This window comes from Leucoraja erinacea, chromosome 9 (assembly GCF_028641065.1).
Source record: "Leucoraja erinacea ecotype New England chromosome 9, Leri_hhj_1, whole genome shotgun sequence".
NCBI lineage: Eukaryota > Metazoa > Chordata > Chondrichthyes > Rajiformes > Rajidae > Leucoraja > Leucoraja erinaceus.
The window spans coordinates 53232804-53258807 of NC_073385.1; the positions used below are offsets into that span (position 1 = coordinate 53232804).

At 40.7% G+C, this 26004-nt stretch overlaps 1 protein-coding gene across 3 annotated transcripts; it reads right to left on the reverse strand.

Annotated features, from left to right (window-relative positions):
* Positions 1 to 25693, reverse strand: LOC129700388 (polypeptide N-acetylgalactosaminyltransferase 11-like). 3 transcript variants are annotated; one of them, XM_055640833.1, is made up of 12 exons: positions 25591 to 25693; positions 23382 to 23626; positions 18118 to 18241; positions 16878 to 17044; positions 16574 to 16696; positions 14711 to 14960; positions 14437 to 14554; positions 13873 to 14025; positions 9057 to 9281; positions 5212 to 5316; positions 3272 to 3409; positions 1 to 1758 (listed from the first exon to the last, which is right to left on the reverse strand). In XM_055640833.1, exons 2-12 carry the CDS (start codon positions 23587 to 23589, stop codon positions 1627 to 1629), a joined length of 1743 nt encoding a protein of 580 aa, XP_055496808.1. In that variant the 5' UTR covers positions 23590 to 23626; positions 25591 to 25693; the 3' UTR covers positions 1 to 1626. The 3 variants fall into 3 exon arrangements, with proteins under 3 accessions (XP_055496808.1, XP_055496806.1, XP_055496807.1); XM_055640831.1 differs by having other exon boundaries at positions 23319 to 23626; positions 25591 to 25692; XM_055640832.1 differs by lacking the exon at positions 25591 to 25693 and adding an exon at positions 25251 to 25397 and having other exon boundaries at positions 23319 to 23626.
* Between the last annotated feature and the right edge of the window lie 311 nt (positions 25694 to 26004).

Below are 26004 nucleotides of genomic sequence, written 5' to 3' on the forward strand. Positions count from 1 at the left end.
CCAATTTGTGATTTTTATTAGATGATTGGACCATGAGTTACCACTCTATGCAGTGCCCATTTATAACATCAAAATTCCCTTAAGTCTAATTTCTAACCATTTCAATCACACTTACAACAAAGATTCCTACCAAATGAATCATGTCCACTCAACAGCCATTTTGTACAAACATTCAAAACGTACTTGTATTAAATGGTTTGATATTTTTGATCCAGTTGATCTAACCACTTCAAGATTGCTTTTGCTGTTCAAATCCTTTTTATCAATTTCTAATTTCCTTATTTACACTTAATTCAAATTCTAAAACTACCAGAGCCAATATCTGTTGAGCTATTTGCCTCTAGATTACATCTCTCTGCATACGACCAATCAACAAATGGGGCAGAAGAATCAAGTTTGTACATGGATAATTTTGAAATCCATTCAATTATTTTTGGCTTATATAAAGTACATTTCCTCTGGTAAGTTTTGTGGCATCACAGCAGCAAGGTATCGTATGTTCTCCTTAAAAACATGACTTTGACAGTAGTGACGTGAAGAAATCCTCTCATTTTCATTGTAATGATAGCGTTGTGAATAAGAGGATATCCACATATTGCATTGGTGAAGAGCTAACTGTAACGATCTATTCTATTTAAAGGGCTGAAAATTGAAGCTGTATATATATATATATATAAAATACATTTCAAATAATGTAGCTGTCTTTATTATCACAATACAACTAGGATTTAAAGTACTTTATATACATTGACAATTAAAACATGATGTTAAAAAGGACAAAACCGTCATTTTCATTATCTCTGAATACGTCAGCCAAACAATATTCACGTGTTCCTTTAAAAATAGCAAGAATTGAGAGAGATTCAATATGGCACATTATAAGTGGAGAATGTTAACTTATCCCAGGTAAATGTGATGTTTTTCCTTTCTCTGCACTTAGGTACAGTTTTGATTGCTAGCTTCTTTCATTCAGTCACATTAAAACGCCATTCATTTTCCATACAAGCTCAAATGAGTTATGACAGACTGTACAACTGTAGGAGCTACTGCAATCAAATCAGATCCTGCCACAAGTACACTTACATTCCAACTATACACTCCAGTTGAAAATCAAAAGCTGGCATATGGACTGATTTTCTCCTGTCTGGTCCAGAGTAAAGCAGCAGAGTGCAGCACCTTTACTGACCGCACCTAATAAGAAATCACCACAATTCACAGAGATGAGGCATCAAATCTCACCTAGCCTGCAAGATGCTGTTGACAGAGCAGTGTATCGAACACTCAAGTCATTGAGGAATCTTATTTTAAATGTGCTGCAAAGTTACCATCGTACACAGGGCGGAATATTTGGTTCTTTTTCCCTCAAAATAATGGTCACGTTCCTTTTTTATTCCCTCCTTGCAAAGTTTAAAGTTTTATCTTGCAATAATGGTAAAAGAGTCCAACGTAAAAATGGCCAAAACACCTTGATAAAATTCCAATTCACCTAATTAAAACCAAGTGGTTCCTTCAACTTCCTCAGCATCGCTTTCACAATTCAGTCTGTGCTTTCCACGCCATTAAGTCCTGTGGAATCAAACTGGGCAGTTGTCGGAACTGTTCCACACAATGCAGTTGAAGTTTTGATCAATTACCCAACTTCCACTGTTGCGATCTGGATCCATCACAAATCGCCATAGCAACATATCCTTTAGGACTGTCCGGATCTATCACTTTTAGGCACTGTCCAGCCGATATCTGATACAAAGAATTATTTACCTGTACAAATATGAAACAAATATTACAGTATAAATTTTAGCATTAAACAAAGAATAGTACATCATAGGACCGGGCCCTTCAGCCCACAAAGTCCATGCTAAACATGATGCCAAGTTAAATTAATCTCCTTTGCCTCTGAACAAGATCCAAATTTAAGACCCAAGAGGAAATCAAAACTGCAATGCCGGAAATCTAAACAGAAGTAAAAAATGCTATAAACATTCAGAAGGGCAGGTGGTGTATGTGGAAGGAGAAACAGTCAATGGCTTGGGTCCACTTTGCCCAGTTCTGACAGAGGGTGAGCTACAAAACATTAATCGCTTAAAGTTTGCTGAGTGTTTCCAACGTGTTGTCATTTTTTTTGTTAAGATGGAATGTTGTTGAAGTCCACATGAAGGTTAAAAACCAATAAAATGCTTTAAAGAAACTTGAAGCGGCTACAAATCTATTAATTGAATCTTAATGATAAAGAGCACGTGAAAAGAACACTAGTTCCAGGAATTTGACAGATATGGTCAGCTCTTTCTATTAAGGAGCAATAAATCCTTAAGAAATTTGCATAAGATAGTTATTTCTTCCAGGAGTAAAATGCAAAAAAAAAATTAATGTGGATGTGGAGGTTTAGTGACATCTAATGGATAAAATAAAGTCTGGACTTGAAATAAAGAAAAATCAGGAAAGGATTTAGTGAAGCTAAGGGAAGGATGGAAGTGGGAAGCAAATGTAATACATATCTTCTGTTCAGGTAAACAGGAAGCGGCACCAATAGTTATCTATGGTTAAGAGAGATCATGGAAGTAGAGGATATGTCAATTTAAGATTTGAACAAAAACATTCAAAATATCTCATAGGAAAAAAAAAAGATTCCAAAAGTGAGGACAGACCAGCCAGAATGGGAAGGATATTGATCAGTAATCCATAGTTAAAGAGGAATCTAAGTATGCTTAGATTATCCTGGTGTAGTTTGCAGAAGGAAGTCAATGACCATCTGGTGCAAGGGGGTGGGGTGTTCAAGGCCAACTGGTTAAAGTGCCAGAGACTGCTGTGATTGTGAATTGTTAGGAATGGAAAAGGATAACAAAAAAAGGAATTTAATTCTGTGGAGAAAGCTGTTCCAAAGTTTGAGGCTGAGGGCAATGGTATGAAGATAGGATTGATAGAAAATTTGGAAACCCCAGAATTAAGCTCACGGTCCACCAGGTAGCAGTGGTTCTTGCCCTTCTGCATACTTTGATGTCTGTTGTAGGTAGACCATCACACTTAAAGCACTGGAGAGGTACTCCGAACAACACATCTACCTGTACCCTCAGGCACCAACCATAGCAAGCTGTAAATCATGCTGCCACTTATCTGCAACCTGCCATTCATTGATAGAAATAAAATATATTGTGCTACTTTAGTTAGTGCAGTCAGATTAATAGGTAAATAAGGAAGCCATGCGATTGCAATAAGGCTGTGCATACTTCCAATGATGAGAATGTGAAATACACTTTGGGTCAGGAACTAGTCTTACCCCTAAAGTCCACTGCTGTGATCCTCCGCTACCATGACATTTCATGAGACGAGGGGAATCTGATAAGTGGGCTTCAGATGTGTCCAAACAAAGAAGGTTGGCCAGTATCAGATCATGTTCTTCATTGTAAATCCAAACCTAAAAACATCATCAACAAGATTAAAGGAACATAAAAGATATTGTCAATCATGATCTTAGCAGCCATTTACAAGGTACGGTAATCAAGAAAACGGAACAAGTTTGAGTTTAGGATTTTCTTACATGTTTATCAGCTGAGAAAAACGATGTTTATTGAATGTCACTGCATTCAGTAAATCAAGTAAATCTGACATTCTTGACTTAATAAAAAGTAAATTTTATTTCATCACACTGATGTTCCGTTTACGGGCTCAAACTAAACATTTTTACCATCTAGCTTATCTGTCGTACTAAAACTCTTATCTTGTATGTGGGTGTGGGTCATCTGGGCACAATCTGGTTAATTCCTATTTTCTTCCAAACGCTAGGCCACAGCCTTTCCATTCTCACATTCTCTGCCCGTCGCATTCCCACCTATATTTCCCAACTTTTTAATAGTTTAAAGTTTAAAAAACAGCTGAAAACTCACCCATTTTGAAAAAAAACCCAAGTGGCATAATAATGGACTTGCAAGGCAGGACGGGACACTCCGGGAGGGGTACTCCAGCACTCCCGAGTGACGTCACAATGGACTCGCAAGGCAGGACGGGACACTTCAGCGCTCGTGCGGCGGCTGCCGACTCCCGACACCCGGTGGCGAGGGTGGAGCCACAGGCCCTGGCTGGAGCCAAGCCTGGTGCTGGAGCTGGAGTGAGAGCCGATCCCGGGGCTTGGGATGGGGCCATGACTGGGGCCGATAAAGAAGCTGCCGCTGGAACCAAGGACGAGCCTGGGGTCAGGGACAGTGAACTGGAGACTAGGCGGTGGCCGAGCTGACGGCTGGAGGCTGCCTGCTGGAACCAAGGACGAGCCTGGGTCTGCTGCCAGGGCCGGGTCGATTATGAGAACCAGGCCGAGTTCCAGGCCCTGGCCCTGCTCTACGACCTGGGTAGGTCTTGGGGCAGGGAATGGGAGTGAGGAGGAGGATGAGGAAATTGAGGGAGATGGGGTAGGGTGTCTACTCCCTCCCTCTCTACCACCATCCCCCTCCCTCTCTACTCTCCTCCCCTTCCCTCTCTACCCCCCTCCCTCCCTCTCCAGGGAGTGATGCGTAGTGGGGCCTGTGGGCGAGTGGTGGAATATTGCATTCGGGGACTAGTCCTCCCTCGTGACGCCATAGATGTACCTCTTTCAATGTAGTATATCTTTACTGCACATAAGGAACTCCCCTCCAGATGGGGACACCTAACAGGTTGGACAGTTATTCATTCTACCAGCATAACCCGAGTTTCTGTCACTATAATTCTTTGTTCCATTCTCCCTTTGACTTTTTACTCCACAGCTCATGGCTGCCTACACTCATCTAATAAAGATGTTCACGGAAAAAAGACTACCTTGTATCTAGGGACATTTTGGCTTCGATAGCTTTAACAATTTTAGGCCACGATTTGGCTTTTCCCTGCAGCAGTTGATTCTACAATCATATTTTGTTTCTTTTCTTGTCCCTCCCATGTCATTTTGTCATTTAAATTCATCCAATCTCCCATGTCTTCCTATCCATTCTATTGCAGACCACTCTCCATGACCTTTTTTCCATTACCTATCAAGGCTTGTTATGTCTATTTACAGTCGCCTAAAAGGTCAATGACCTGAAACACCAACTATTCTCTCTCAAAGGGGCCTGGAGTTTGAATATTGAGAACATTTTACTCCAAAGTAATTTCAAATTTTAGAAAAGTCATACTTAACAACAGCCAATCCCTCATCAACAGATGCCATTACCTGTCTTATCTGTGAATATAAAAAGCAAAGCAGTTGCTCACCTGATTTGAATCTGCCCAATCGCAATTTTTAACCACCACTTTTCCTCCTTTTTGATCAGGATATTTCTGGGCAGTCAGACATTTACTTGTCTGCAGGTTGTACAGCTAAAGAGACAGAGATTAAAAGGTGTATGAAAATCGTAAACTTTTCTCCACGATAAAACTCCGATATAATCACTTTTATTTAATATTTTTTTTAATATAGTAGAATCTATGTTCAAGTAAACGCTGATGTTAAGTAAATATTGCCCCTTCTGCAATGCCAGCTAGATTACTGTGCCCACCTAATCAGTATTAATTGAGATGGTTCTGAAGATCTAATAGATCCATTTGTTTCAAAAATTAATGCAAAAGCTATCATGTTCCTGCACACATAGAAGAGGCATTAAACAAAGCTGAGCAATCTAATTTCAGCAACATCTTTAAAAGGGCAAATACTTTTGCCCCAGTCCAAATTTATTCATGCATTCAAACTCCAATATTTCATGCGACTTCATTTCTACAAAACCAACAAATCTTCCAGATTATTACACGTTTCTCCCATTAATACCCCAACTTGCTTTTATTTCACTTTGTTTGTAAAAAAAAAAACCTGTTACGCAGCAGTATAATATTTGCCAGTGAACCGAGGAAGCATTGCAGGGAACCTTGAAATACATTAGCACTCTGACCTTGGCTCTGGCCGCAAACCTGGCCATGCTTACAAGCCCTAGTATTCCACATTCTAATGACGACTCTGGTAGCACACTGTCCTCAGTTTAAATATCACCTACTGCTTTCTCTCTGAATTCTTCCCTCACCTGACAGACTATTGATCAAGTCAGATGCCAACCTCTCAGAGCCATTGTAGTTGATGGCAGGGCACACTTGGACACCACCCCCCAAAAAACAAATATGGGTATAAGAAAATAGGTGAAACCATTTAGAGCAGCTCAAGTGGATGAGTGTTGTTGCAAAAAATAGTACCTCTTTCATACCACAACTTATTTACAGAAGAGCAATTAACAAATTGCAGAATTTTAATCAGAAGGTATTGAATTATTTCACAGACCACATCAAAGTCAGAAACATACATGAATAGAGCTAATTTATCTTATGCACCGTGCTGCTTGTAATATTGATCCGAGATCAAAACTAGCAATGTTCATTCGTTACAAGGTAGTTTGTTGCAGGCAATATTTTAATGAATAGTTAATATTTAATGGAAAGAAATGTATTTTTGCTCTGAGGCAATCGTTCTATTGTATTTGTAATCATAAATCTGGTGCAATCTTAAATTAATTTAATCTTACAAATGAACATCAGCGATGCAAACAAATTCTTGGTACTTCACCGTGCCTTTTGGATATGGCTATAAATTTTGTCTTGCACTCAAGGGGAAAATGCCAATGCACCTACTTATAACAGAAGTGATTTTTCTCACACTAATCAAGCTTGCATGGAACATAAAAATACAAATATATAAAAGCACACATAATGCATACTGTAAATTTAAATATTCCCTGAAGTGATATATGAAAGTAGTGTTCTCATTCTATTTTATATGCGATGTAAGAGATCTTATCTGCCATGCAACCAATCTTCAATTGAAAAACCATTGTTCCAATGCTCCAACATGGTTTTCAGATACTCTTTTTCGACTGTGTAAGAAGGAACTGCAGATGCTGTTTTAAACCGAAGATAGGCACAAAAAGCTGGAGTAACTCAGTGGGACAGGCAGCATATCTGGAGAGAAGGAATGGGCGACGTTTTGGGTCAAGACGAAGAAGGGTCTCGACCCAAAACGTCGCCCATTCCTTCTCTCCAGAGATGCTGCCTGTCCCGTTGAGGTATTCTTTTTAAACTAGCAGTTATCAATCATTTATTGCATTTTGTTAACCCTCATCTTGCAGTTAAAATTACTGTTTCATTACATATAATGACCTTCATGTTCAGTTTATCAAGCATGATTAATTAATTAATTCATTAATTAAGGGGGCTGAAAAGAATGCAGATTAGGCCAAAACGTACTTCAGGCTAAATACATAATCTTACAGGGCTGTTTTACACTTGGCTAATATTATTACAAGGCTAAAATAAACATACATTTCAATTTTTAATGTATTTCCAATTTTGAATATTGCTCCAATTTCCTTCAATTTAGAAATTTAGAGCCTCATGCAGAACTAAAAGACTTCAAAGGGGCTGTCCACCGCGGCGACCTAATCTGTAAGTTTAGACGAGTTTGCACTCAACTCAAACTCGCAGCATGGTCGACACGTGGTCCTAGGAGGTCCTATGAGGTCACTTGAACTCTCTTTCATGCTCGAGGGAAGTTCCCGAATACTCGAGGCCTCAGCTAGGTATCGGAAAAATTTTCAGCATGTTGAAAAATTTTCCACGAGTAAAATTTGGTCGGCATGGTTCTTTTTAACTCGTAGTGCAGTGGAGTGGGGTCGCTATTTAGTTACAGGCAGTCGAGGGCAGCCGTAGGCAATCTCCTTCGCTGACCGGGCATTTTGATTGGAGTTTTCAGGACTAAAGGACTTACCGTACACTGTGGCAAACGTCTTTTACCTTCGCCTTCATTGCAGGTGTGAATTTCAGCCAGCGCTCCCCCGCTTTCTCTAGCCCCCGCCTGTGTGTTTGTGTGTGTGTCTGTGCGCAGATGGTCGATCCAGCTCGAGGTTTTTCAGGCGAGTGCCCTTGACCTTGAAGGTCGAAGACACTCTTCTTAACTCGCGGATTAGGTCACCGCAGTGGGACAGCCCCTTCTGTAGAATCACAATATACTCAGCTAAACAAGGAAAGTACTACATAGTCTGAAGCCCAAGTCTGAAATTTATTCAGTGGTACCTGTTTAGAGACACATGTTACTCTGCCACTAGAGTCCGTGATATGTTATTTACAGCTAAATTGTATCATTGATTCTTTAAGGATCTTAAATTAAACATGTAACTTGTATTTATCAAAACCTGAGCTGAGTAAACAAAAAGCTGAAATTATATTTTAGCATCTTGAGGGACTGAGAAAAAGCTCTACAAATGCTGAATAAAACTCTAGAAAATGTAGTGTATAGTTGGTGACTTCCATAATCACCAAGATTAATCAATCCCAAATGGGGACAATTTCAGACATAGGCTCTTCCTCTTGGATTAATACACATCAACTTTCCAATTCATAAAGAACGATTAAGGAAAATTAATTATCCTTCATGTATTGCAATGTCCATGAATATTTTCAGTTGGATTTCATTTGCTTCATGTGCGTACTTTCATAAATCAGATTTAGCAATCCAATAAATAAGCTTTCAACAGAAGTAAAATATTCTCTTAAAGTACATAACACCTAAAGTTTCTTGTACTGGAACAAAACTACTTCTAGTCATGTACAATAATTTTAGACACTACCAGGAAAATAATAAACAAACTGGCACCAACTGAAATGCCACTAGAATGCAGCCAAGAAGAAATTCTTCATCAATTGCATGCTAATTTATAACTTCAGTATGGACAGGCCAATTAAAGAAAAGGGCTAAATGGAAATAGAACAAAGAAAACTCAAATGATAAATGGGATACACAGAAAAAAGTTTCCATTTCCTCATTTTTATATTTGCAAATCTATTACAATATCTTTGAATCATGTCTAGTGACCCTATGAACATTAGAATTGCATTTCCCCGTAATTTCATATTCCTAAGATTGTCCTAACGCAAAAAAAAACGCAAGCAAATAGAGCAGCATTCTTCCTGTTTCCCCAATTGCACTCTCAATTTTAATATATTAGGAGATGGAAACCACCTTTTGATGCATTTACTTGAAAGAAAAACATGCGCGCACATACAATTCATTTGTTGAATCTTACCCTTCCCTGTTGCAATATTTTAGATCGCTTGGGACTTTTATTAACAAATAGTGCCTGTTCAACTTTACTTTTTGCATTTGGCCCATTAACTTCCATTTCTGGGTAGACATTGTCTAGATACCACTTGAACGATGTACAGTTCAGCTTCTTTCGCAATTCTAAACGTTCACTGATGTCACCATAACTTTGTTTCCTCAATTCTGGTCTCAAGGATAAAAATTGTTCCTGAAATGCACAATACAATTGTATGCATTAGTACTAAGTAACAGTAGATGGATTAGAATGAGCCCAGACAGATACTGGTCTCCAGATTTCCTTCCCAATTCGCCTAAACCAGATTTATCAATATTACTGCACAAATTTCAGTAAGAATTATGTAATCAAAACATGCAATAAGATTTTATAAATATAGGTTACTAATTACAAGTTATTAATTATTCAAGGCAACTTTCAGTTTTAATTTATAACTTTCCTTCAATATAAAAATGACTAATTTGTTACATCTGCCTTGCTTTTTTACCCCAGGGAAGCCACTTTATATCTCATCAATTATGAGAATTATGACAAATAAATCACACTTCATCACTTATGCAACCAGCATCTGGAGATTATTAAACCTTGAGTGAATGATTGAGGATTAACAATAACGTGAAGAAATTCTGAGACATGTCATGTAAACATGACACACCCATAATTGTGAAACAAATAGAAAGTTTCACACTTCAAAGCAACAGAGCGTTTATCTTCCATCTTCACCAAAATACTAGCCAAAATTAGAATTTGAGTTTTGAAGCCCCAAGCCAATTACTAGTGGTCTGGGGCAAAGTTGGAAAAAAATGACACATTGGAATGTTCAAAATGATTCAGTAAAAATACCAGCCTAATGAAGGCAAATGGGATTTGTCTAGATAGGCAAATAAGTCAGCATGGAGGTGGTGGACCAAATGTCTGTTCGGTGCTGTAGGTTTCAATGACTCACTGCTTAAATGAGAATACAAACAGGAATTATTTCTGCTCCAAAATCAGAGAAAATTAAATGCCAAGATTCTTTAAAAAGTACCACTGAAAATTGAACCTGGAAAGCAAAACAAAATCTGAAAGCATGGAAATCTTGTAAATATTTGAAAACTAGACATTCTAAAGAACTCTGAACATCAAGGGTTTGACTCCAACTGCAAGGTGAAAAAGGATTACATCTGCAGTGGAAAATCTTAATAACGGGAAAAATATATTCATTGCCTCTGCAAGAACTTTGCAAAAATATTTCAATTATGTCTTTAAGGTTTAGGAAAATTAAATGAATCGATTTTTATTTTCTCTTAATCCTCTGGTTTCCTGCATCATCAGACCTATTCCTCAAACAAACAAAATCCAGGGACTACTCTCAGCTCAGGTCTAATATTTTCATTGATAACTTATTTACAAATTTCTATCTTCATAAATGGATAGATTGTTTTTCTTCATTATACGAATGATTTCTATTTAATTCAGAGAGACTAGAAAGCAGTTCAAGGTGCAATGGTATGATTCATCAGTGAAGCACAGTTCAACACTACTCCATTCATAACTGCCAGATACAAATTCTCAATTCATGCTGAACTCCATTCATTCATGAAAATGTTTGCCGAACAGTTTCCCTATAAGCTAATGATGCCCTGTTGTTAGCAAATAATGTTTGGAAAAGCACAGGACTTCAGTTCAAAATTTAGTTACTAGGTTCACGTTAATGCAATTCTAGAGAGGTGTTTTGATGGTATAACATTGACAAGTCCTTGGTGAAATTAAAATGCAATAAAATTAAAATAAGGATGCATGCTATAACAGTACTCCACTATTCCTGACCATCCCTATCCCATGCTAGTTAGAGACAGGGCGGAAACAGGCCCTTTGGCCCAACTTGCCCACGCTGACCAACGTGCCCAAAACTACACTTGTCCCACCTGCCTGCATTGGCCCATATTTCTTGAAACCTATCTTATCTATGTACCTGTCCAAATGTTTTTTTAAAACATTGTGATAGTACCTGCCTTGATCATTTCCACCTCTATAAGATCATCCTCATCCTCCTGCAATCCAAGGAACAAAATCCTAGCTCGCTCACCCTCTCCCCATAGCTCAAGCCCACGAGTCCAGGCAACATCCTTGGAAATCTTGTCTGCACCCTTTACAGCTTAACAACATTTTTCCTACAACAGGGTGATCAAAACTGAACACAATACTCTAAATGTGGCCTCACCAATATCTTGTACAACTGTAACGTGACCTCCGAGTTTCTATATTCAACACCTGACCGATGATGGGCAATATGCCAAAAGCCTTCTCAACCACCTTATTTACCCAAGATGCTCCTTTAAGGAATCATGTATCTGCACTCCTAGTTCCCTCTACTCTATAACACCCGCAGAGCCCTGCCATTCCCTGCAGCTTCTGTCCTGGTTAGACTTCCCAAAATACAAAACTTTGCACTTCTCCTTCTCCTATTAAACTCCAACAACCATTCCTCAACCCACCTGCCCAACCGATCAAGATCCTGCTGCAATATTTGACAATCAAATTTACTATATACAATACCACCTGCTGCAATTTTTGATAACCACCTTTACTATCTACAATACCACCCACTTTAATGTCATCTGCAAACTTACTAATCATAGGTAGACACAAAATACTAGAGCATCTCAGCGGGACAGGCAGCATCTCTGGAGCGAAGGAACGGGTGACGTTTTGGGTCGAGACCCTTCTTCAGACACAGCTTTCCTAAACAACTTACTAATCATGCCTTGTATGTTCTCATCCAAATCATTGATATACACTGCCCTCCATAATGTTTGGGACAAAACCCATCATTTATTTATTTGCCTCTGAACTTCACATTTTGAGATTTGTAATAGAAAAAAATCACGTGGTTAAAGTGCACATTGTCAGTTTTTATTAAAGGGTGTTTTTTTTATACATTTTGGTTTCACCATGTCAAAATTATAGCTGTGTTTATACATAGACCCCCCCATTTCAGGGCACCATAATGTTTGGGACACATGGCTTCAAAGGCGTTTGTAATTGCTCAGGTGTGTTTAATTGCCTCCTTAATGCAGGTATAAGAGAGCTCTCAGCACCTAATCTTTCCTCCAGTCTTTCCATCACATTTGGAAACGTTTATTGCTGTTTATCAACATGAGGACCCAAGTTGTGCCAATGAAAGTCAAATAAGCCATTATGAGTCTGAGAAACAAGAATAAAACTGTTAGAGACATCAGCCAAACCTTAGGCTTACCAAAATCAACTGTTTGGAATATCATTAAGAAGAAAGAGAGCACTGGTGAGCTTACTAATCACAAAGGAACTGGCAGGCCAAGGAAGACCTCCACAGCTGATGACAGAAGAATTCTCTCTATAATAAAGAAAAATCCCCAACCACCTGTCCGACAGATCAGAAACACTCTTCAGGAGTGGATTTGTCAAAGACCACTGTCCGCAGAAGACTTCATGAACAGAAATACAAAGGCTACACTGCAAGATGCAAACCACTGGTTAGCCCCAAAAATAGGATGGCCAGGATAAGTTTCCCAAGAAGTACTTAAAAGAGCAACCATAGTTCTGGAAAAAGGTCTTGGGGACAGATGAGATGAAGATTAACTTATATCAGTGATGAGAGTAGCAAAGTATTGAGGAGAGAAAGAATTGCCCAAGATCCAAAGCATGCCACCTAATCTGTGGAGGGGGTGTTATAGCCTGGGCATGTATGGCTGCTGAATGTACTGGCTCACTTATTTTCATGAATGATACAACTGCTGATGGTAGTAGCATAATGAATTCTGAAGTGTGTATACACATCCCATCTGCTCAAGTTCAAACAAATGCTTCAAAACTCATTAGCCGGCAGTTCATTCTACAGCAAGCCAATGATCCCAAACATACTGCTAAAGCAACAAAGGAGTTTTTCAAAGCTAAAAAATTGTCAATTCTTGAGTGGCCAAGTCAATCGCCCGATCTGAACCCAATTGAGCACGCGCTTTATATGCTGAAGAGAAAACTGAAGGGGACTAGCCCCCAAAACAAGCATAAGCTAAAGATGGCTGCAATTCAGGCCTGGCACAGCATCACCAGAGAAGACGCTCAGCAATTGGTGATGTCCATGAATCGCAGACTTCAAGCAGTCATTGCATGCAAAGGATATGCAACAAAATACTAAACATGACTACTTTCATTTACATGACATTGCTGTGTCCAAAACATTATGGTGCCCTGAAATGGTGGGACTATGGATAAACACTGCTGCAATTTCTACATGGTGAAACCAAAATGCATAAAAATGGCCTTTATTAAAATCTGACAATGTGCACTTTAACCACATGTGATTTTTTTCTATTACAAATCTCAAATTGTGGAGTACAGAGGCAAATAAATAATTGACGGGTCTTTGTCCCAAACATTATGGAGGGCACTGTAGATGACAAACACCATTGGGCCCAGCTGTGACCCCTGAGACACAGCATTAGTCGGAGGACTCCAATCCAAAAACAAAATTAATAACAGGTTCTGTCATCATTGGTGATCGGGGTGCAGGATACCAACACTTACACTGAATGGGTCATCTCAGAGCAGAGAATGCTGCTTCATCTCATGTCTGAATCAATGCCCATTTCAAAATGTATTTTTCAATTTAGGTTTAGCCACCCTTCCTGCAAATATCCATCCTCCTATTTATGCAAAGTGTTTTTCAAAGTGTCATAATGCAATCGACAAATTGTATTGTGTTATGTCTTCTACCTTAAACTAGGATTGATGAATAACAATTTGGTTTTTTAAAAACACCTACCTTGTATTCGTCCATCCAGACATAGGAAAGTCGCAGGGAGTTGTAAGCCATGGTATCGACTCTCCCTGGTGAGCCATATGGACGCCATTTGCGGAAAATATGTCCAACACGAGAACACGGTACTATTTTCAGCTGCCCACCACACATCCAAATCTGAGCCAAAAAGTTTAAGTATTTTTGTCACACACAGGCGAAAATTCTTTCAATTTAGTTCGAATAAATATGTAACCTGGTAGTAACCGATTCTCAAAAACAGATTTATGAAAATTATAATGGGGTGGGGGATGGACGGAATAAAGCATCTGTAGACAGTTTTATAAATACGTGATAATTTAATTTTCATTTGCTAATGGTAGGCATAATTATTGATCAGATTGATAACAAAACACAGTGAGATACATATCCTGCAAGGAACAGGTTGATTGCTAATTTATTTCATAGAAATCATTTGTATAGATTATGCAATGACAATGATGCTGGCAGTGACAACACTTGCAAATAAATTTGTAATGTAACTAATAGAGATGTGGGCCAAAATTCTTGGAGTAAAAGAAGCAACATTACCCTAAAGGAAATTTCCAAGTTTTCCCCTCCCCAAATATCCATGCCACTGTCATATTGCCCAAGTTTATTGAAGTAATCCTGGTTCATTGCAAACAGTCCTCCTGCCATTGTAGGTGATCTATGGGAACAAGAACATTCTTTGAAATGTTATACCTATGCAGCCGAGACTATTTTCTAGCTTCCATTGATACCTGTTATCCATGCATTCTGTTAAAGCACAATGCATTTCTTCAAATGCATAACTCCATAGAAAAATAAGTATCAAGGTTCATACTTGAATGGTTCAGTTGCTCCATTAGGTCCATTCAGCAACGAAGCAGGCACAGGATCCCATTTGAAGTGCAGTCCCCAATTAAACCCGCCTTTCACTAATGGAGATGAAGTATAGCTTAGTGTATCAGCATTGATGATATCGATTAGTGGGCACACTACCGTGTGGCGATCCTCCTTAATTAGAGCCAGAAGCGGTTGCAACCACATCTCATTGACTTCACAGTGACTGTCAATGAACACCAGTACATCACCTGCAAAATTAAAACAAAAAGTTATAGCATTTATCAAACTAAGTCAAAACCTCGGGTGCTGTCTCTACGGAGTTTGCACATTCTCCCTGTGACCGCGTTGGGTTTCCTCCGGGGTGCTCCGGTTTCCTCCCACATCCCAAAGTGTAGGTTTGTAAGTTAATTGGTCCTCTCTAAATTGTCCCTTGCAGGTGAGATTGAACTAATGTATGGGCGATTGTTGCTTGGCCTGGATTGGGTGAGCCGAAGGGCCAGTATCTCTAAACTAAAAGCTTCAGTTCAAGAGCACTTCACAAAGCTGAAACCACGATGATCACAGCAGACTCAAAGCACTGAATATGCTTTAGGATTGTAATGTTGTTAAGTTATTCACCCATTTATTGCCCTATAGATCGACATCGATCTCTAGGTTCTTGATCTACAGTATTACAAGCAAAAGTAAACTGAAACGATTTAGTGTGAAGTGGGAGTCAGATAACAAGTTATTTCTGAACACTAGAGCTTAATTAAAGCTGTGATTTTTTTCTCCATTGTGAGCCGAAAGGCCTGTCCCTGTGCTGTGCTTTCCTGCGTTTTTCTAAATGGTCTTGTTGACCACAAAAAATGACAATAGCAATCAGACCAATTCCTTTAATGTCCACAAGGTGGTTCCCTTGATCTTCTTCCTTGAACCTAGTGAAGATATTTCTAGTTCCACCGAGTCTGAAGATCCATGATTTAGACCCAATAACAACAAAGAAAATCATATATTTCAGTCAGCATGGTTAATGATTTTGGGGAGAACAGAAGGTAGTGTATTTCCATGTGTCTATTGCCTTTGTTTCTTGGCTAGTTTTGGATTTAAAACATACAAATAGAGCAGCATAGAGGAATAACTCCAAATCATTTTTTGTAGAGGCAGTAACAGTGAGACAGTGATGGAGAGAGTGAAAAGTTAGTGTGCTGAATGATGGTGCGATCCAAGAGAGCTGCTTTTTCTTGAACAGCGCACAACTTCTTCAATGATCCGCCCCAATTACCCAGGCAGGTAGAGAGCATTTTTAATCAATCTCCCAATACACTTGGTGGAAAGGCTATGGCGATAGGTAGATTGATAATTGTAATGAAGATGGGAATTGCCTACCATTTGCACGACACTCGTGTGTTTGCCATACATCAGACCATGCCTGATTATTGTCTAGGTCTCTATACATGCACAGCTGCATTTTTTGAGGAACTAAGTGGAAATGTGCATTATGCAGTGAATGTACTCTTCTGAAAATGTTTGCATGACACTGTCATGAAGAATTCTTGCAGCATTGCCCTAGAGCTGAGATACTTATATTTCATCGACACTTTTGTGTAAACATTGACTTCAGCTGTTATATTTTATCCTTGATGCCCAGTGACTAGTTTTTCCAAATGTCATTGATGCATTCACATGATGCCTTGATGGGCAGTCGCTCTTTGAGATTCTGCGCTTTAACCTTCAATCCATCCGCACACTCCCGCCAGCTTAATGTGCAAATCACTAGATGAAGTAAAATCACTCGAATTCTGATTCATTAATACTAACTCAGGAAAAAATAAAAGTACCATTAAACAAATATCAAGCCATTGCTTTCCAAATCTGGTACCTGTTGCATGAGATGATCCAACTATTCTGCTGCGTATTAGTCCTTCCCGCATTACATTCCTTATCAGCTTAACATTTAGATGATTATTAGCAATATATTGCTCCAATTCATCTTTCAATTCAACTGAAAGAAAAATGGAAAGCATAAAAGTTCATCTGAATGAAAGAAAACATATTAACTGTGATGGAATTAATAAAGACTTGGGCACAACATTTAGATTTGTTTTTTCGTAAATCACTTGAAAGTTACCAGAATGCTAGGAACACAACTCGGTGAAGTTGGGAAAAGAATAATATTCCCTTACTGAAATCACTCCTGTCATCCACTAGGATAATCTCACGCAATAAGTGCACAGGAGTTCGATCCAGAATGCTATGAATTGTTCGAAGCAGTGTTGATAATGCTTCGTTATAAAAACAGATAATGATGCTTGCAGATGGTAGATTGATGGGGTACGTTTTTTCTTTACATCTGTGAGAAAAAAGATAAAACATTATACAATAATACTTTTCTAATACACCTTCACTATTTCGCCGAATAAGGTTTCTTGCTATTTGCTACAAAATGTAATAATCTATCATTCAAATGTATCAGCATCTCCGGAATATCATTAAATAGCTAATGCAACGTGATCAAATGTTGATTTAATTTTATATGTTTCAAAGATCCATTACAAAGATGAACTTGAAATTTTATTATCACCCCTTCCACTCATGAGCCTTAACCACAATTACGCTTAAACTTCAAGCATAACATTAGGCAAAGACAACTTTACCCCTATGCAATGGAATACAATGAGATTTGGTAGCTGGTATTTCAGTTGGGTAACACAGATAAGACGTAAATTTTGCACTCTATAGAATTACGACAATAGGCATTAGATTTCATCATGCCATCTTCAAATAAAATAACATTTTAACTAATAGGCTAGCCCCACATTTACATGTTAAACATTCTTGTAGCATGATGATAGGATACTGCATCTATTAATGAAACAAACCTATTTTGACCTTGTACTTGATTTAGCAAGCAAAAACAGCAAGATTGGTAATATTTGCAACAAGCTTTTATTGAATGCAGCTAAAGTAATTCATAATTCCTATTGTAATCTATTTATTCATATGCAAATAACACTTCTCTCATTGCTCATGGATATAAATTCACTTCAAAACAAATTACAACAAAGCAAAAATACATAACAAAACAGCAACTCATCAGCATCCGGCACAAAGCCCTTCCTCAATAAAATCAAACCATGATATTCACTGCATCTGACTTTTCACCACAAAGATTACAATACAACAGATCGGCCAACTGAAGTGAACTGAACTATCTTCAAATATCTAATATTCAGAGGCATCTCATTATTATGGGAAAATTATGGAGAAAATTCCTCTGTAGAACAATGTGCAAATATGTACAGCAAAAGTTATCGATTCTAATTTTATGAAGCATAAACATTTTTATTAAAAAATCCGATTTCATGTAGAAATTAAAATTATGACACATTCATATCAAGTTAAGGAAGAAAGTGCTGAACATGCCTTGGGTCTCTGGTATCAGGTATATCCCGATGATAGCCCAGGCGATTGCTGATGAGCAAGTTGAATGCATATTTCTTGTACCCTATGTCCCGTATTTCTTGATCAGCTTCATTGAAGATTCTTCCTGAAAGAAAATGTACTCAGAAAGATAGAAAAAGATTTTGATTTCACATTTTTTGCATATATGCATAATTGTATCCGACCCAGATACAACTGTCTAGACTTCTGCAATTTAATATTTTTAGCATATCAGTAAATTTGCTGCAAAATTTAATTTGACATTCTTGAAAATTATGTCCACTAGAAACTTCTTGTCATTCAGCTACTGCAAATAATGAAGAAATGCAGAAAATCTGAAGTAAAGACTGAAAATGTTGTAAATATTCAGTATCCGTGGAAAGATAAATAAAGTTAAAAGTTCCTCTGTCAGAACTAGAAAACAAGTTAGTGTTGAAGAAACAATGGAAAGCATAAAATATAGATAAGGTAATGCAAAACTAGGATTGCCCAGGGGACAACCTGTAAACAAGGTTACACAGTTGATAGATTAATGCGGACAGTTAGAGAGTGACAGTACAAGCAAATGAAAGACATCCAGAAGAGCCGGTGATCTTAATGATCCAATGATGCTAATTGGGAGAGAAAAACTGAGTGAATATCACAAATAGACCATCAAATAATAAGAAAGGAGGCGATGTCTGAAATGATAGAAATCGATGAGTTCGCAAGGCTGTAATGTGCCCAGATACAAAACGAAAAAAAGACCCAAGACACAACACAATTTACACAAACATCCTTCACAGCGCATCTTCTCCTCGCTGTGAAGGAAGGCAAAAAAAAAACATATCTCTCCCCTGCACTCCCCTCTCCCCCCCATGTCAGAGTCAAAGACTGAGTCAAAGCCCCCAGCGGGCGATGTTAAATGTCCCGCAGCCATTAAAGCCATGCCGGGTGATGCAAGGCCAAGCACCGGGTCTTGGTGTTGGAGCCCCAGCGGGCTCTTGGTGTTGGAGCCACGGCGGGCTCTTGGTGTTGGAGCCCCCGGCGGGCGCTCACAAAGTCCCACGGCAATTCCAAGCCGCGCGGGGCAGGGATGTAAGGCCCCGCTCCAGGTAATCTTCAACCCCGCAACTCGGGCGGGAGAAGTCGCCGTTGCGGAAGCCCCGGAAAGCGGTCTCCAATCAGGGACCCGCGGGCTCCCGGTATTTCCGTCCACAGACCTGCGGTAGGAGCTTCCGAAACTCCGTGGGTCGGGCCACAGCAGCGCTCCACCACAGCTCCACCCGCTCCGGACTCGGCCAGCTCCGTGAAGGCGAGTCGTCCGCAGCTCCGCGACTGGAGCCCCAGGTCTTTCCTGCTGGAGGCCGCTCCACGTAGCAGCCCCAACGACAACGGAGACCCGACAATGAAAAGGTCGGGTCTCCCGTGCAGGGGAAATAATTTAGAGTTTCCCCCACCCCCCGCCCCCCACACACATACCCCGACAAAAAATAATTAAAAACTACATTTAAACGAAACAGAAAATAATAAAAAAACAGACGGACTGCAGAGGCCGCTGCTGACGAGAGTCGCGCCGCCCACGGATCCACAACAACCTGAGAAGTTAACAGTTTCTCTTTCCAGATATTACCTGGCATGTGTTTACATCATAGCAGGCCACTTTCTACTGCATTAAAAGCAGTGACTAGCTACCAATATCAAAATGCAATTCACAAATTTCTAAATTATTGTTCTTTCTTGACACTTCCGAGATACCTCACACGCTCGTCAACTTTCAATTCCTAGACCCCCATTACTTCATCTTTACCATGAATGTTCAGTCCATTCACACCTTCATTCCCCACCAAAAAGGTCTCAAAGCCCACCAGTTCTTCAATGAACAGAATCAGTTCCCTCTACTAATACTCTCTTCCACCTGGCATAACTCACCTTCAACTGCTTCTCTTTTAGGGTCTGTCCCACTTTCACGACCTAATTCACAACCTTTTTTATTTGTGGACATTTTTCATCAGGCTAGAAAAAACGCCCCGACCTACTTGCTGCCACGAGTACCTATGACCAGAATCACGGCCTGCTACGACCTACCTACGACCTTGTGACGACCATGCTGTGAGTACGAGTCAAGGGATAAACTCGGCAGAGGTCGTGAATTAGGTCGTGAAGGTAGGACAGGGCCTTAAGGTTCCTCTCCTCTCACTTTCTTCAAATTAAAAGTGTAGCCTCTTGCATGCATGCCTTTTTTGTTTGTTACGTGTATCAACCATACACTGACACCATCTCCCAACTCTTTCCCTGTGACATCGACAACTACAACGGGGCTGCCTACTGCACCCATGCAAAACTCACTGATTTAATTCCCTTTATCACTAACTTCCACCCTGCCAATCAAATTCACTTGAAATATCTGTCACCTCTCTTCCCTTTTTTTGATCTGTCTCCATCCCAGAGGAAAGAATATTGACTGACATCCACTATAAACTCAGCAACTCGGTTAGCTGGATCAAACCTCCTTCCCCCCCCCAATCCCTTGCAAAGACACTATCGCCTACTCCCAATTTCCCCGTTCCTGCCATATCTGCTCCCAAGTTGAGGCTTTCCATTCTAGGACACTGAGATGTCCTTTTTTTTTTTTTTTTTTTTAATAAAGTAAACCAGTTTTTTCCCCAGCTGTCATAAATGGATTCCTCACCCGTGTCTCCTGCATCCCCTAGTTCTACTCTTGCTCTCCATCCCCCCAGATAGAACAAGGGTAAAGTTCCCCTGGTCCTTACCTCACTCACCAGCATCCATATCCAACAGCATTCTCTGACATTTTTGTAATTTTCAACATGATCCCACCACCAGTCATGTTGAATTAATTAATACGTTTAATGGCCAAGTATTCACATACAAGGAATTTGCCTTGGTGCTCTGCTCACAAGTGACAACATGACATACAGTGACATTTAGGAGAGACGCATAAAACATTAAACATGTGAAATAAATAAAATACCAGAGCAAAAGGAGGCTACAGATTTTTGATTATTGAGTAGAGCTACTACTCGTGGAAAAAAAGCTGTTTTTATGTTTGGCTGTGGCAGCTTTGACAGTCCGGAGTCGCCTTCCAGAGGAAAGTGATTCAAAGAGTTTGTGGCCAGGGTTAGAGGGGTCAGAGATGATCTTACCCGCTTGATTCCTGGCCCTTGCAGTGTACAGTTCGTCAATTGAGGGAAGGTTGCAGCCAATAACCTTCTCAGCTGATCGGACGATTCGCTGCAGCCTCCGATGTCGTGCTTGGTGGCTGAGCCAAACCAGACCATGATGGAGAAGGTGAGGACAGACTCTACAATGGCCGTGTAGAATTGGACCATCATTGCCTGTGGCAGATTTTGCTTCCTCAGCTGCCGCAGGAAGTACATCCTCTGTTGTGCCTTTTGACTGTGGAGTCGATGGTGGCCCCCCAGTTAAGGTCCTTGGAGATTATGGTTCCCAGGAACTTAAAAGACTCCACAGATGTGACTGTGGTGTTGTTGATGGTAAGTGGATTGAGGGGAGGGGGAGCTCTCTTAAAGTCCACAATCAATTCCACTGTCTTAAGAGCATTGAGCTCCAGGTTGTTGCGATGACACCAGGACGCCAGCTGTATCACTTCTTGGCTGTAGGCAGATTCCTCCCTCATCCTGGATCAGCCCAATCAGGGTTGTGTTGTCAGCAAACTTGAGAAGCTTGACACAGGAGTCAGTGGGGGTGCAGAGAGTAGAGGAAAGGGGAGAGTATGCAGCCTTGCGATGCTCCTATGCTGAGGGTCTGCGGGTCCGAGATGTGCTTTCCCAGCCTCACAAGCTGCGTCCTGTCTGTCAGGAAGCTGGTGATCCACCGACAGAGGGGTTCAGGCAGTCAACTTGGAAAGTTTGGAGTGTAGCAGCTCTGGCACAATGGTGTTGAATGCAGAGCAAAAATCAATAAACAAGATTCTCGCATAGGTCCCTTGGCAGTCTAGGTGCTGGAGGATGAAGTGCAGGCCCAGGTTGACTGCATCATCCACAGATCTATTGGCTCGATATGCAAACTGCAGAGGGTCCAGCAGGGGGTTTGCGATATTTTTCAGCTTGGCCAGGACAAGCCTTTCAAGGGTCTTCATGACTACAGAGGTCAGTGTGACAGGCCTGTAGTCATTAAGACCAGTAATCCTTGTCTTTTTGGGTACAGGGACAATAGTGGAGACTTTGAAGCAGGCAGGGACAGTACAGGTTTGCAGGGACTGGTTGAAAATGTCTGTGTAGATCGGTCCCAGTTGTTTGGCACGGAGCTTGAGCGTAGAGGGGGAAACATTGTCCGGTCCTGGAGATTTCTGGCTTTTCTGTTTTCTGAACAGCCATCCCACTTCCTCAATTTCTATTGTTGATGATGGAGAATTCCATCCCTACCTACCCCTTTGCACAGAGACCACCCCCTCCACAACTCCTTGGTTCACTCACCCTATCCCACCCAGTTCTATCCTAAACATCAGCTCAATTTACTGATGCCAATTAACATACAAACTTGCACATCTTCGGGATGTGGGAGGAAACCGGATCACCCGGAAATAACTCACGTGGTCACAGGGCGAACTCCGTACAAACAGCACCCATAGTCAGGAAACCAGGGTCAATGGCGCTGTAAGGCAGCAAGTCCACCACTGCAAAACTGTGTAGCCAACTGTTGTTCCAGCACTCTCTTGAAACTCAATGGAATCACTTTTTACTATGTAGCATTTAAAAAGGTGAATTAAAAAGGTAATGTTGGGAAATGTTAGGATATTAACCCCAGAGCAACCTGCAAAATTAACAATTTCTCTATCCACACATAGTGTGACCTCATGAATGTTTCCTGCAGAATGTGTTTAGTTCTCAGCAAAACACCATTGGAATAACATCTAATAAGTAAACTGGTTGGGTACCAAAGTCCCATATTTTATTATAGTCAGATGTCAACTATTGCTATCAACTGCAATAATTTCCAAGGTCCAATAAAAAACATTGAGTACCCAAACTGTTTGCACAATCCACTTCACTTGAATGCACAAAGCCCAAGAATAAATTATAAATGGGTTTGAACAATTACATAATGAATAGTACCAATGACCTTAAGATAACCAAAACTGGGATTCGGTAAAAGTTTGTGATTTGATTATATTTCTTCGCACATGTACACAAATGCTCCGTCCAACACAGGCCACTTACCCAGGTCTTGAGACTCTTCAAATTTCTTGAATTCTTTGTGAACAGGTTTCATAAACTTCTCACCTTGCTGCAGAAATTCAGGAAACCATTTTTGAATATGTGTAATTGGAGGCTGGAAATTCTGAGCGACACCTGGATTCCCCTGGAAAGGCACATTGTTCTGAGTGTATTTTTCCCAGTTTAAATTGAAATAGATGAACAGGAGGAAAGTCCAAATCAAAGAGGAAAACAGACATCCATAACAAAAATAGTGGAATCTTATACCACCCATGGTACTCTAGCATCTTCAGAGTTCCATTGTTCTTGATCTGAAAGAACCAAAAGCAGCAAAATTAGAACAGAAGTATGCAAAATACGTCTGTCTAAAATATCTTAAAAATTAACATGATTTCTTAATCCATGAACTGATGAACTGCAGGTAAGCACTGACCATTGTTTCCAGTGTAGCGGACCCGTTAAAACCCGCCAAAATGGTTAATTTTTGCGCTGTAAATAATTATGATAATCGGGATAAGTGTGAGAGACATTTATCCTATTCAGAATTCCAAAAGTGAGGAGAAATTACGGTAGATAGAAGGGAGAGCTGAAGGGACAACAACAGCCAAAGTGCTTGGCAAACATTAGCCATTTGCTCACTGCATTTCATCAACAGTAAGGCATTACTTGTGTTTTTTCTTGATTCCTTTGGCATCTAACATGTTTCAGAAGTGATAAATCTGGCTGTAAAATTTTAAAATCGCCCATGGTTCTCGTGGGTTTTTATATTCAAAAAGAAAACGCCTCTGAAACAAAATTTACAGCCAGATTTATCACTTCTGAGATCTTAGATACCAAAGGAATCAAGAAAAAACACAAATAATGCCTTACTGTTGATGAAATGCAGTGAGCAAACGTGATAATTCCCAATATTTTCCATTTCGATATATGCACGGCCAATGTTCTCCAAGCACTTTAGCTGTTGTTGTCCCTTCAGCTCTCGCTTCTCTTTACCTTCATTTCGCTTCACTTTCGGAATTCTGAAATTGGGTACGTCTCTCTCACGATTTCCCCAATTTTTTAAAGCGCAAAAATTCAACATTTTGGCGGTTTGTAACAGGTAGGAAAGTACGCGTTTCGTATATTAACAACATAAACCAGAAGCTGCGATGTCCTCCAGATGGATTGAGCGGCTTTGTGGGTCAAGCCTTATGACCCAGTGACCTTTTACGTGCAACCCCTATTAAATATCACTTTGATCAGCAAAATATGTCGTTTTAATGGGCGTGAATTTAACATGACTGATGCAAATTGGCCAAGAGTAAAATCCATACCCCCATCACAAATCTACAGATGTGCAAGTCCATTCAAACAAGCTCATGGATCTGAAAGTGTTCTCTCTCTGCATGTTAAGTAGCTCAAAATATTATATATTTCATACATTTTAAAATGGACAACCAGGCAATGGAGTCATAAGTACCATCAGTCTCAATAAAACTGCATCGCTATCCTGCAGACGAAGCCCACATTGTTGATACTATGGCACGATAAATATTCAGACACCAACTCGGTTCCGCAACAAAATCGTGACATTTGCTCAATTTCTATATCAGTTTAGGCTCGATGTTCAGAATCGCACTTTCTCCCCTGTGCTTAACAGAAATACCGGCAGACTTGCAACATTCCACAATATCTTGAAAGAAACCTCAAAATTGTAGGAAACATTTTTTTTAAATGACAGCTCTGTTCCTCGTTACATTCATCCGGTCTCCCAGACAAGCTGACAGCATCGGCGCAGGCAAGGCTTTGATCGACAACGGTGCCAGCATTTAACCAGCTGCAATAACAACCAACGCGACCAATTTCTATTGATGCCAAGTTCCCAGAGACTTCTCCGAACCAGCTCTGGCGGAGGGGTTGAACAAACAGGCAGACATCACCGGCAGGTACACAAACCTTGCCCGTGGAGATAAGCCACCCAATGCACTGCTTCTCAGCCGCTGCCCCAACCGGGCGCTCCCTCGCTCGTCGGTCAGGGCCAAAGATGCCAGAGGAGTTCTCCTCTAGAATCTTTGGTCAGGGCGGGGGGCGGCGGACAGGCACTGCGCACGCGCGACTGGCATTGCCGCTGCCCAGCTACCAGCAAAGATTATGGAGCAGAGGGCTACCAGCTCATGTGCGCCCGCGCGCTGCCGCCAGCAACCGCCGCCAGAGCGCGCGCTGCCGCCAGCAACCGCCGCCAGAGCGCGCGCTGCAGCGAACATCTTTGGCAACGAGTAACTGCCGCTGTACTCGCCTGCTCGGCCGCCACATTCCACAGCAAAGTCCCTCGCGCTGCCCCGCCGGCAACTCCCGCCCACCTGGTTCGCTTCTCTCCCCCCCCCCCGACCCAGCCACGGCTCAGAACAGGGAGGTGCGCTCTGGTGGGGAAGGGAGGGGCCGCCGGGTGATCGACAATCTGCAAGCGAAGGAGGGAAGGAGCGGTGCTCCGCAACGGCGTCGCCGGGCTCAGGGTTTGGAAGTGGCGCAACCCTGAGGTTAATTTTTTTTTAAAATATTTCAAATTATACTTTATTCGAGAAATGACTATTCTGCTTGTAGATTAGGGTCAGGGCCGGCCTTGGGAGGTGGGGGGCCCAATTGGGAACACATTTTGGTGAGCACCAGGTTCCCAGCTAAGGTCTGTAGAATCATAGACAATCGCTATCAA